At 36.0% G+C, this 13,222-nt stretch overlaps 1 protein-coding gene across 1 annotated transcript; it reads left to right on the forward strand.

Annotated features, from left to right (window-relative positions):
- Positions 1 to 12,048: 12,048 nt before the first annotated feature.
- LOC110689267 lies at positions 12,049 to 12,477 on the forward strand. Its single transcript, XM_021866018.1, has one exon. It carries the CDS (start codon positions 12,049 to 12,051, stop codon positions 12,475 to 12,477), a length of 429 nt encoding a protein of 142 aa, XP_021721710.1.
- Positions 12,478 to 13,222: the final 745 nt, after the last annotated feature.

Below are 13,222 nucleotides of genomic sequence, written 5' to 3' on the forward strand. Positions count from 1 at the left end.
CCCTGCTCAGTCAATAATTTCCTCCGCATATTTGCGTTGCGACAAAAATAATCCACCCTTATATTTTGTCACTGCTATGCCAAGAAAATAATTAAGCAGACCCAAATCCTTCATAGCAAATTCCGAGCTAAGAAGGGACATAATAGAACGTCGCAGAGAATCAGAAGAAGCAGTAAGAATAATGTCATCAACATATAAAAGCAGATAAGCCACATTGTTCCCCTGACGATAAATAAATAGGGAATTGTCACTCTTACTATTAGTGAAACCAAAAGAAGCAACATAATATGCAAACCTCTTATACCACGCCCGGGGTGCCTGCTTAAGACCATATAATAAGCCTCGTAATAAACACACATAATCAGGGTAAGTTTTATCACGGTACCCAAGGGGTTGATGCATATAGACCGTTTCCTCAAGCTTACCATGCAGAAATGCGTTCTTAACATCAAGCTGATGGATCGACCAAGCTTTAGATAAAGCAAGGCTAAGAACAGTACGGATAGTAGCCGGTTTCACCACCGGACTAAAAGTCTCCCCGTAATCAATGCCAACATGTTGTGTTTTTCCATCACCTACAAGACGGGCTTTATGCCTCTCAAAAGAACTGTCAGATTTCACCTTATGAGTAAAAATCCACATAGAACGAATAACATTAACATCAGGCAGACGGGGCACCAACTCCCACGTCTTATTTTTAATAAGAGCATTAAATTCATCATCCATTGCCATTTTCCAATTCGGGTCACGAAGAGCAGAAATGGGGTTACGAGGGAGAGGGGACTTCGTAACATTAGAAACCATAGTGTTGAAATTTTTATACTTCAAATTTGGTTTAAAAATCCCATTTTTGCTTCTCGTGGTAATAGAAGAAGGAATAGAAGGAGTTGGATCATGAACATGTGGGCTAGGGGGAGGAATTGGGTTGGTTTAAAAATCCCATTTTTGCTTCTCGTGGTAATAGAAGAAGGAATAGAAGCAGTTGGATCATGAACATGTGGGCTAGGGGGAGGAATTGGGTTTGCTGAGTGGGTAGGCCGCGAGTGGGTCGTGGCTGATTGAACAGGCCCACGGTCTACCAGTGGCCTATTCTGCCCAACATCAGCGCCCAAGGAAGGAGGGGAAATGGGAGAGAGTGGTGGGCTGCGGTGTGGGCTCGTAGGGGGGGAAGGAGCACGCGGCCCAGAAGAAGAAAGAGGAGGAGGATGGAGAGGTGGGCTTGTAGGAGTAGCTGGCCCAGAAGATGTTTGGGCTTCAGTAGAGGGCTGCCCAAACGGTGGAGAATCAAGCTGCATTTGGTGAGTGATAGAAGGATGAATTTCGTCATCCAAAAAATCATATGTGTGAGAAGAGGGAGTATGCAACTTAGAAAATGGAAAAACCGATTCATCAAACACAACATGTCGGCTTATGAAAATCCTACGAGAAGATAAATCATAACACTTGTAACCCTTATGATTAGACGGAAACCCCAAGAAAACACAAGGTGTAGAACGAGGTTGAAGTTTATTAATCGTAGTAGACGGGAAAAGGGGGTAACACAAGCAACCAAAAACACGTAAATGAGAATAAGACGGCTTTCTTTGATATAGAACCTCTAGAGGAGACTTAGACTCGAGTAACTTACTTGGAATTATATTATGAAGATAAGTAGCCATTTGTAACGCATGATGCCAAAAAGATGGAGGTAAAGAGGCATGTGCAAGAAGTGTGCGAATAATGTTGTTCAATGACCTTATTTTTCTCTCGGCTTTCCCATTTTGAGACGAGGTATGTGGACATGAAAGACGAAATGACATCCCATTAGACTCACAAATAGCCCAAAAAGGTCCGTTATCATATTCCCTCCCATTATCACATTGAAATGTTTTAATAGGTCGGTCAAACTGGGTTCGTATTAATGCTTGAAATGCTAAGACCTTATCAAAAACATCCGATTTCTTAGCTAAGGGAAATGTCCACAAAAATTTCGAAAAATCATCCAAAATAAGCATATAATAACGGTGACCTGATGAACTCAAAACAGGTGATGACCAAAGATCATTATGAACAATATCAAAAGGCATAGTAGTAGTAGAAATAGAAGAAGCAAATGGCAATTTAATATGTTTTCCAAGTACACATGAATGACAAACACTAGAACTAGAAGAGGAGTGAGTACATTCAATGCTTTTATTATTACTAAGAGTCTTTAAAATAGAAGCTCCCGAATGTCCCAATCTATCATGCCAAAAAGAAGAGGCTAAGGCTGTAAAGGTTGATGGAGAAGAGCGTGATGAAGTGATAGTGAGTGGATAAAGGTCCCCTTGGCTATCACATCTCATTATGGGCATCCCCGTCCGATAGTCCTTCACAGAAAAACCATAAGGGTCAAACTCAACAGACACACAATTATCAGTGGTAAATCTACGAACAGAGATTAGATTTTTAATGAGTTTTGGGGCATGTAGGACATTAAAGAGAGACAATGGAGGATTAGGGGATGGAAAAGTAGCATTTCCACAACCACGAATTGGAATAGTATGACCACTACCAACAACAATACTATTATGATGATTGCTCAAATTAAAATAAGACGAGAGATTACCGTTGGTGGATGTCATATGAGAAGTAGCGTCGGTGTCCATGTACCACGAAGGATCGGGCTGCTGCAGAGACATGGTGTTGAAAGTCGACTCCAAGTCAGTTGGAACATAAGAAGGAGATGGAGAGGCCGCATATGCTTGTTGTTGAGGTCGTGGACCAAGAACACCTTGTTGTTGCCTTGTTGGGCCTTGAGGCCTAGCCCAACCTTGGGTTGGAAATGGGCAAGGAGGAGCAGCCCACGGCCAACCCCAAGGTGGGTAAGCTTGCTGCTGCCAGAACGAAGCCACGCCCCACTGCTGCTGCTGCTGACTGCCGCCACGGTTACCACCCCCGGCGCCGGAATTCTGACCACCTCCGGAGGCTGGACCACGACCACCACTGTGCTACCCCTTTTTCCCAGAATTTTTCTTATGATTTTTGCCCTTTCCGCGAGTATTACCCGAGCTATCCGAACCCGAATCACCATCACGAGAGGACGCCACCAAAGCTGAAGCAGAACCCGAAGCCATTGCTGCCCGTTTTGCCAAGCCCGCCTCCTCCAAGGTAAGCATGGATCGGGCTTGGTAAAATTGAGGTAGGGGAGAGCTTTGACGGATAAGTGTAGCAACACCATTATACGGTTCGGTGAGACCCAAAACCAACTGTAGAACAAGTCTTTTATTGTCCACTGGAGCTCCAACATTGCGCAACTGATCGGAGAGACCTTTGAGTCTTTGACAGTAGGCTGATGCGTTTGGAAAGTCCTCCATTTTAGTAGAGGAAAATTCTTGTTCAAGAGTTACGGCACGAGAGTTTTGATTGTCTTGGAATATATCACGCAACCGATTCCAAGCCTCCATTGCCGTAGCATCGGGTTCCATAATTGTCTCCAAGAGATCACCATAAATAGTGGAGTAAATCCACGAGATTACGGCAGCATCTAATGTAGACCACCACTCCTTTTCCTCGGCAGTAAGAGTAGGAGTTTCCTTCGCCTTGTCATTGGTCAGGGGAGGGATAATATGGTGTAGAACCCGGTGAGAACGAGCGTGGATTTTAAAGAGTTCCGCCCAAGTAGAGTATTGTGAGTTATCAAGAGTAAGAACCACCGGAATGGATGTCTTGATGTTATTCACGGTGAGAGCGGGGTGATACGAGGTCTTTGAATCCCCCATAGAGAAAAAACAGAGAGGAGATGAGATGAGAAACAGAGAGGAAGGAAGAAGAGGGCGGAAAATTCAGTTAGGGTGCAGCGGAATAACCCTAAGCAAATGATACCATGAAAGAATTCTTTTCCGTGAGATTTCCATTCCATTCACTATGAATATATACAAATTACATGCTCTAATCAAGCCACTAATTATGCTAAGAGATATACATCAAAATATTCACAGCTACAAACTAGGAAACTAATATATACAAAGTCAAAGATATATTAACAACTAATATATCTTAACAGTTGCAGCTATTGAATTGGAGGTTTGGCGGTTGTAAGTGGGCTGCATTGGTGGCGCGTTGATGCGGCGTGCTTGTGAGGTGGGTTAGGCGGTGGTTTATCGGCTATTACAGAAGTTGGTTGTGAGCTGTTGTTGCGAATTTGTTGTGAGAAAGGTGCGTGAGTCGTGGCTGGTGCGATGGTTGTTGGCTGTAGTAGTAACGCAGCTGCTTTCGGTTGCCGCTGGTGGTGAAGTGGGAGAAGGGCAGCAGGGTGTTGTTGGTGCTAGGTGAGGTGTCAATGTGGTGAGCAAGTATGCTGGTACGGTGCGTGAAGGAGTTGTGGGTGCAATGGTGGTGGACTGGTGGTCCAAGGAGAAAGACTAAGAAAAAATATTATTAACCTGTTTAACAGGTTGTAGGTCAAAAGGATCATTAGCAGAAGATCCCTGTCAAAAGTGGGATTGTTTCTCGAATTTCAAAAGGTGGGATTATTTATGGAAGACAGAGCAAAGGTGGGATTATTAGTTTACATTTTCCTATTATTTTTTTAATATTTATTTGCATAGTACATTATATTGTTGGATCATAAAATTTTATATATGAGTGACTACACTGTGTCCAGAGTTACTTAGTTAGTCAATGTAATACCCTAACTTTTTTTTTCAATTTTAAGTTTCGAGGACGAAATTTGTTTTAAAGAGGGTAGATTGTAATGCCCGAACATTTCGTTATTTTATCTAATATATTTTATAGCTAAACTAAGTTTTGCTTAGATAAAAATTATATTACGAGTATAATAGCTCTAACTATGCTTAAATAGGACTTTATTTATTTTGTCCTATATAAACTATCTTGAAACCCTAATAATTATATAAATTGCTTTAGTATATATATATGTAGTATATGTAAAGCTTTATTTCTTTGCCCACTCTCGTTTTCTGAACGCAAGTCTTCAAAAGTTTGGCAGCAAGATGATTATTCATCTAATTTACAATTCTTAGTTAGTTTTCTAAAAAGAAATTATCATTTGCCTAACCTCATGCTATCATATTTCTTTGATTGGGTAATTTTGTTTCCTATCATTCGGATTGAATCATGTTGACTATCTGTTCGCCAAATTCAACGAAGTCCCTTATTCGTATGTAATCTATTTGGTGTTTCGATCTGAAAGGTAATCACACGATTTTTGGAGTTGTTTGTATAATTGTTTTATATAATTATTGCATGATTTGCTATTCATATGTATGATTCATGTATATAATTATATGATTTGATCAAATTTAATATCTTGTTACTATTGTTGTATATGATTGATTGTGTTATTATGTCAGGGTTTTTAATGTTGTTAATTTAGGGAGTATTATTATCGAGGTTTTAGGGTTAGGTTTTAGGGTTGCTAATGCAGAGTATTATTTTTAGGTTAAGATTTGATCAATTTTGGGAACTAGTGTTATTGTCCTAAGAGTCGAGATATTTATGAATCGAATTGTTATGTTATTTGGGAACATGTGCCAATATTGAGATATTATATATTAATTTGTGAATGGTTATTTGATCGATGTGTGAGATCAAAAGCTTGAGAATTATTATTTTGTTCTTGGTTTGAGGCTCGATGTCATATACCTTAGTCCTTGGAATGTTGGTAAGAGGATGATAATCATGAGTTAAGAATGATGTACAATCTTTATTATTTATTTTTCTATGGTCCCCTACACTGGGAATTGGCCCGTATGTGGTCTGGTTCAAGGTGTTTTCTGGTTGTTGAGAGTATTCAAGTTTTATACTTGTTGGTTTGTTATTCGAACTACCCATGTCCACGGCTAGGTATAAAACAAATAGCATGGCACACTTATTGGTTATGAGTTAATTGAGTGAAGGATTGTATTATTATTCGAGGTTGAGTTGATAAAGGTTATTTTTTTTTCAGAGTACAATGTGTAATGTAGTTTTGAACTACATTGTTTAATTGAGCTAGTAGTGTTTTTTTTTTTTTTTTTTGAACGGCAATTGAGCTAGTAGTGTTAATTATTCTATTATTCTTTGTATTATGATAAGTGGTGATTACTCACCTTTTTGCTGACGTGTGTGTTGTTTTATTGTGCTATTTGTGTTTGCGGGCATGTCTTTTTCTTATAGTGGCCTTGCGACGATCTATTTTGGAATTTGTCCTTAATGGTGAGCAGTCAAGTTTGTCTAAACAGGTTTGATCAAGTGACCGTAGCTAAAGGGAGCTCAAGTGATCCATTAGTATGCTATAACGAGTTTGTAAAGTTATATAAATAGCTCACCTAGATTTATTGAGTTGTACAGTTGGAATTTTGTAAGCCTTAACACTCGACAGGTTGTTGAGTGTGGCGGTGATACCTCCGATTTAGGAGTATGCTTCCGCAATTTTATTTAAAGGTTGTTTGTTTTTCCTTTAATTCTTGTTTATTATTAGTTAGTAAATCAGGGGTGTTACAGTCAAAGATAACTCGCTCAAGTTTACTTTATTGGAGTACCAAATAAACTACATACACCTAATATTCTATTGGTACGATCTAGTGAAGCTGTGTTGGGTTTCTAAACTTAAGCTTAGCTTGTATGGTACCAAACTAGAGTGAAAAATATATACATTTACCAATTTGCCCCTCTATGAACTTTATTAAATTATCACACTTAGGAATTATGCAACCCTCTAGTTAAGGCAATAACACAGCCTACATAGGTGATGAGATTTAACATTAAAAATAGTTGGTTATTGTAACACCCCATATTTTTGAACTAATAAATTTTGAATTATTATGTGTATAATGTTATTTTCTATTCAAATTATAATACTTTTTATTTATGATTGATAAGAGTGTAAAACTAATTTGAAATATTACTTGTTAATTATTTACGGTCTTTAGTTGAGCCGGTTGAGGCGAATTATACCGAGGTTACTCTTATGGACCGAATCAAATCTAGGTGTTTGGGCTATAACCAAGGAGGTGTTTGGGCTGATTTGGGCGTGGGATTTGAGTAGTGTGCTAGTATTTGAGTTGGTTTTGAAAGTTAGATATTGGATTCTTTCATTTGACTCTTTAGTTGCCAAGTTAATGCTCCCCTTAATTCTTGCCTTCAATTTATATTCTCTTGCTTCTTATAACACCCAAACCCATTATAATTGCTGCCCTCATTAAGAAAATAATAATCAGTTTCCTTTCTCATTGACCGTGAGAATCAATCCTCAAAAGTATTTGCACTCTTCCTTCATTCACCTCCATAATACATCTCCTTCTTCCTCAATTCTAGTGAAACTGTTGCTGGGTTTTATTGTTGCAAGGATCGTCATACTTTCCCTCTTGATTTGGCTGAAAAAAATAAGTATTCAAGGTCATCAAGCGGACTAGTTCTTTTTGAGTTCTTCTAGTTTCGTGGGTGTTATCGGAAGTTTATCGAGGTAGCTAGCATTATTCCTTTACTCTAGAAATCATGGTTGGGTTAAGATAAGATTAGATGCAATTAGGATTAGTTTGTTTGAATTTTCGGTTGCGGTTTCGATTAAACTTGTAGTCTGTTTTGATGGAGTGATTTGCGTGAGTTATAGCAGTTGTAGATCACGTATTTTCTTCTTTAATATCATGATTATATGTATATATTGTTGTTTGATCATATTCAATTACAAATGAAATTTTGGTTGAAAACCTATGACTTGTTCTCGTTTTGTTTCGGTGAGCATGAATAATGGATGAACTTTGATGTTAATGTGTGCTGCCATTTTTGTTTATGCGTGGTTACTAGACACTTACTTTTATAAGATAAATTTCATGGCCTTGTTGACATATTAATCGGTAATTCCATGTTACTCTTCGTGAGAAACAAAGAATAAGCAAGTAAAAAATAGTTTGTTGTATACTTACATTAATTTAGTCCAAGATTTATTTCTCATGTCATATTATTGTTGCTACTGCAAGTCTAAGTGTATTATCATGATTATTTTTATGTGTAGTACTTATGTTACGAATGTTGGTTTCGTCATTAGCCAATAGTATAATCATGGGTGAATTTTGATTGAGCAGAAATAATGATGGTTCATGATTGGTGTTAGGCGCATATCATTGGTACTACTCTAAGTTGTTTAAAGAAATGTTCATGCTTAGTTAATTGAGTGAGGTGTTTAAACTGTATAGTACCTTGAGTAATTTAATTTAAATTAGTTTTATCTATTATTGATAAAGTTGGGGTAATCTTTATCTATTTTCATGAATTAGTAAAGTGATACTATGAACAAGTAGCAAATGTTAATTTATATTGTGAGTGTCTATGGAGTTTTAAAAAAATGGTTTTAAAGTGTGAAATAAGTTGTCGACGTCGTTGTGCTTTAAAGTAGAATCATACTGTTTTTAGCACCGCTTCGCCAAGGGTTGTGTACGGAGTGTATTGTGATATTTTGTTATAATTAGCTTCGTACCCAAATCCAGACAATAAGAGTGACACCTTAGTATGATATATGGGTTATTTTATATTTTGAAGAATTTTGAAGTTAAACTCTTTTGAAGAATTTATATTGAATTTTGGTCTTAGAAGTAAAGACCTGCAGTACTTTAAATTGGGGTTGATGATCCCTAAATGTGTTTAAATGATTATTTTTAAGAAGTATGTTTATAAATGTCATATATTTTTGTGAGTGTAAGACAACCATTGGGCTGCGGAATTCAATGATTGGAACATGCCAACATATCTTGGGCTGCGGAATTCGAGGTGTAATTTTCAAGGTTAATTGTTGTCGTCTGGAACTACTCGGGCTGCGGAATTCGAGTAGAAAAACTGGGAGTTTGGCCATTCTCAGACGCAGACGACTGCGGAATCGTCTTTAGGTTCGCCCTGACAAACCTTTGATGGTGGGCTGCGGATTTCACCGGCGTTCATATTTTATATACTTGCCTCACTATAAATCTTATTTTTCAAAAGGGTTAAAATTTATTTATTTTAAAGATACTATTGTTTTGGGAAGGGACCTTTACAAGTGTTAATTATCATCTATATGAGTTACTATTTGTTTTGAGTTACTATATTAAATTCTGAATTCTTGTGGTAATATATATTTTTTTCTTTCGTTGTTATATTTACATGCTTGATCTGTATTATAATCATGATTCCATGTTTTATTTATTTATTTATTTTTCCTCAAGTTTAACTGCTGGTAAATATTATCTGAGTTGATGTTCCCACATGTTGTTAAGTTTTGTGCTAGTGTCTAAGCTTTTCTGTACTTAGCTTTGTATTTCTACAAGTACTGGGAGAACTGCTAGTTACTCCCCACTGATTGTGGAACCTTAATGTTATTTGCAAGAGTAGTTCCTGTTGAGTCTGGGCTGAGAGCAGAGTGTTTACTTTATTTCTTAGCAGTTTTATAGACTTTCTTTTGTTATCTTTGTACCTTCTCTTTTGGGATTATCATATTTGAGGTTGTTTTCCCTCATTGGAAGTGTTTATTGTTCATTTGGGATTTCTTTCACTTTACTTTAATTGTCTCAGATATTTTAATCATTGTTTTTTTTTTTCTTTTGGATAACCATTAGAGTGACATTTCCGTCTCGACGTTATTTCCGCTAACGTCATGCCTCATGTTCTAGACGGGGTGTTATAGTTATTATTAATATTCTAAAGATTGTAGTGTCTAGTGTAATCATTACGAAATTACATTATCATCATAAGAATAATAATTACGAACATATATTTATCTAGATAAAAACAAAACCTAGAGTCCTAGACCTATGTTAATTATGCCCAATTTTCTACAAAAAAATTTTTTTTTTGTTTTTTTTTGTACTGGTATGAAAATTGAATAGATTGATTAAGACCTCGCAAAATTTTATACTCCCTCCGTTTTTAAATAATTGCTCCATTTCTCCATACGCGGAGTTTTAGGAGAAATTGGAGAAGCTACGAGTAGTAAAATATGAAGGTAGTGGGGTTGGTAAAAGAATTAAAAAAATTGTATAAAGAAAATTTAGTGGAGAAAATGTGAAATGAATAAAATATGATTCATGTTGGGTCCACTAGTTAAGAGAAATGAATTAATTATTGTAAAAGGTTTCCAAATAAGGAAATGGAGCAAGTATTTAAATATGGAGGGAGTACTAAGTATGTGACTACTGACTAGTCACATCGTATAGACGGAGTTTCTTCATTAGTGGTAATTCCTAACCGATTGTGTAAGTCGATTGAGTAATCCGGCCGTAACCAAGTAGTTCATGACAAATCGAGTAACCCTTATCCGATTAAGTTTGTCAAATTGATCGTCAAGATAATTGTTAAAGTTAGCCCAAATTCTTATTACAAGCCCATTATGAAGCATCATACAGAATTTGCTAGAAAATTCTATCACTTAATCAAGCTCCCACCTAATATTACAAGTCAAAGGACTAATCTAGAGAATTCCACTATGTCGGTGAAGCTAAAGGGATTTGGTAGAAAATTCCACTGAAAAATCTTGCCTTTGGTCACCGACATATACAATCCTATAAATATGATAGTGTGGACATCATTTGCATGATCAACACATGAAAAAGCCATATCCATTACATAGTCTTTCCACCTTATTAGTTCCATTATACTTAAACTTCCTCATTTTAATATAATCCACTATTCTTCTAATACTCCCTTGTGAACACTTATTAATTTATTATTGTGAGAATAACTTTGTAATTATTTTAATCATACCTTCCGTCAATTAGTTTTATTTTGTACTCTCAATTTTAATATAGTAGAATTATTTTCATTGCTCGTGTGTCTCTTCGATATTGCTTATCTTGCATTTATCTTTATAATTTCTCAATTTATTTTACGATTTCGTTATAGGCTCATATCCTAACAATAATACCTGCACAACTAGTAATCCAAACACCTTGTTAATCTCTTGCAATTACTCCATAACCAACCTTCACATCATTCCTAATGCTTGCATCAGTATTAACTTTTATGAAGCTAGAAATTAAAACAAGCTAACAAATAAACTCTCGCGGAGAAATAAATGGAATGCATTGTTGTTAGGGAAGTGGAGGATAATATGGTGGGTGAAACTGTGAACAATGTGGTGGGTGAAATTGTGGATGAGGACAATATGGAGGAAAAAGTAATAATATTCACATAGTTTAAAACTACAATAGCTAGATTTAATTGTAAGAAGTTACACTATTTTGTTTGTTTTGGGAAGGTGTATAAAGCTTAACTATGATTGTTTCTCTCAATCGACTAGAAAAGCTTAGATATTCGGCTTTAGCAATGCTCTCTTTCCATTATATTTCTTTTTTTTCTATAATATGAAATTTTAAATTCATTTTACTTTTTAGGAAAGTATTAGATTTTTTTTTTTTGAATAATAGGAAAGTTTAATTTCATAAAAAATATTACTCGTAGTATTAATAAGACAACAAAAATAAATAGATGAAGTCCATTATCCAACTATCTTTAAAAGTATGCATTCAAAAAAATTATCCTTAAAAATATATATATTGTCATGATAATATCTAAATATGGATGACTATTATCCCATGTACAATCTAGAATATTCTAGAGTTGGGTATTTGGTCTTATCCATTGATGGAACCCTAGGAAATGTACATTATATATATCCCGTACTAGATGGAATATGAAATACAACGTAACAATCTTCCCTCATCTCTCTTTATTTTCTATTCCATATTTAACACGTTATCAGCATCATTGCTAGTCAACTGAGTAGGATTACCAAACATTTATCTAGAATCCATATTATTATTATTATTATTATTATCATATAAGTATGATCGCAGCCCATAACAATTATAATTTAACGTTTATCTACTTTTGCATGCTTATTTATTGGAATATCAATATATATAACGAATACAGAGCATGATATATAATTTAAGGTTCCATTTTTATTTTTCTCCATGCTAACATTCTCCCCTTCTATTTCGTTCTTATTTATGCATGATTTGTATCAGGTTTATTTATGCATGATTATAACGTTTAATACATATTTTTGAATACTATTTATATATACTTATCTTTTAATATTATTTTGTATAGTGAAAAATGTCGAACCTTGCCAAGCTCGAATTTGTGGCCCTTGATATTATCGGAAAGAATTATTTATCATGGGTGTTAGATGCTGAAATACACCTAGATGCTAAAGGGCTTGGTGAAACAATAAAAGAGGCTACTAAGGCAACACCTCAAGATAAGCCTAAAGCCATGATTTTTCTTCGCCATCACCTCCATGAAGGGCTCAAAAATGAATATTTAACTGTGAAAGACCCACAAATCCTTTGGAGTAATCTAAAGGAAAGGTATGACCACAAAAAAACAGTGATACTCCCTAGAGCTCGTTATGAATGGTTAAATTTGAGATTGCAAGATTTTAAATCTGTTAGTGAATATAACTCAGCTATGTTTAAAATAACTTCTCAATTGAAATTATGTGGAGAAAATATTACTGATGCAGAAATGCTTGAAAAGACATAATCCACTTTCCATGCTAATAATATTGTCCTGCAGACACAATATAGAGAAAACGGTTTTAAAAAATAGGTTTTTTTGTAAATTACCACCCAAAAAATAGTCCACTTTTGATATAACCACCCAAAAAATATTTTATTTTAAATTACCACCCATTAAATTAAAAAAATGCGCAGATTACCACCCATTTAGATTTTCCGGTGGAATTTCCGTCAGTGGGCCCCACTTTTTTAATTTTTTTTCCTTTTTTTCTTCAATTTTCTGGCTTTCTCATCTCTTTCCCCGATTTTTCACTCAACTTCTTCCTACTTTCTTTCTTCTTCCCAACCACCACCACCACCATTGCTCCACCTTTCCCCTCCTTCTCCCCCGTCGCGTCTGCCAACAACAACCCACAACAACAACATCAACAAACAACCACCAGTTCAGCCACCCAATAAATTACCACCCAATAATTAACAACTCGTGGTGAACGCACATCTGGGTTTCAAAATTGGGCATAAATTAATGGTCGAATGTTGCAATTGGAGCTGAAATCGGTGTTGTCGGGGATGAAATTGAACTAATTGGTGGTTGAAATAGGTTTAATTGGCGACGAATTGGGTGAGATTGGTGAAGCGATGTTGAAGAGGTAGGGTACGGTGGTTGCGGGCTGATGCTGCTGCAATTGGGTGCGTGTGGGCTGCTGAAGGTGGTTGTTGTTGGTGATTGGAGCTGAAATCGGTGTTGTATTGGTGGCTGAAATTGGTTT

The sequence above is a fragment of the Chenopodium quinoa genome, unplaced genomic scaffold (genome assembly GCF_001683475.1).
Source record: "Chenopodium quinoa cultivar QQ74 unplaced genomic scaffold, ASM168347v1, whole genome shotgun sequence".
Taxonomy (NCBI): domain Eukaryota; kingdom Viridiplantae; phylum Streptophyta; class Magnoliopsida; order Caryophyllales; family Amaranthaceae; genus Chenopodium; species Chenopodium quinoa.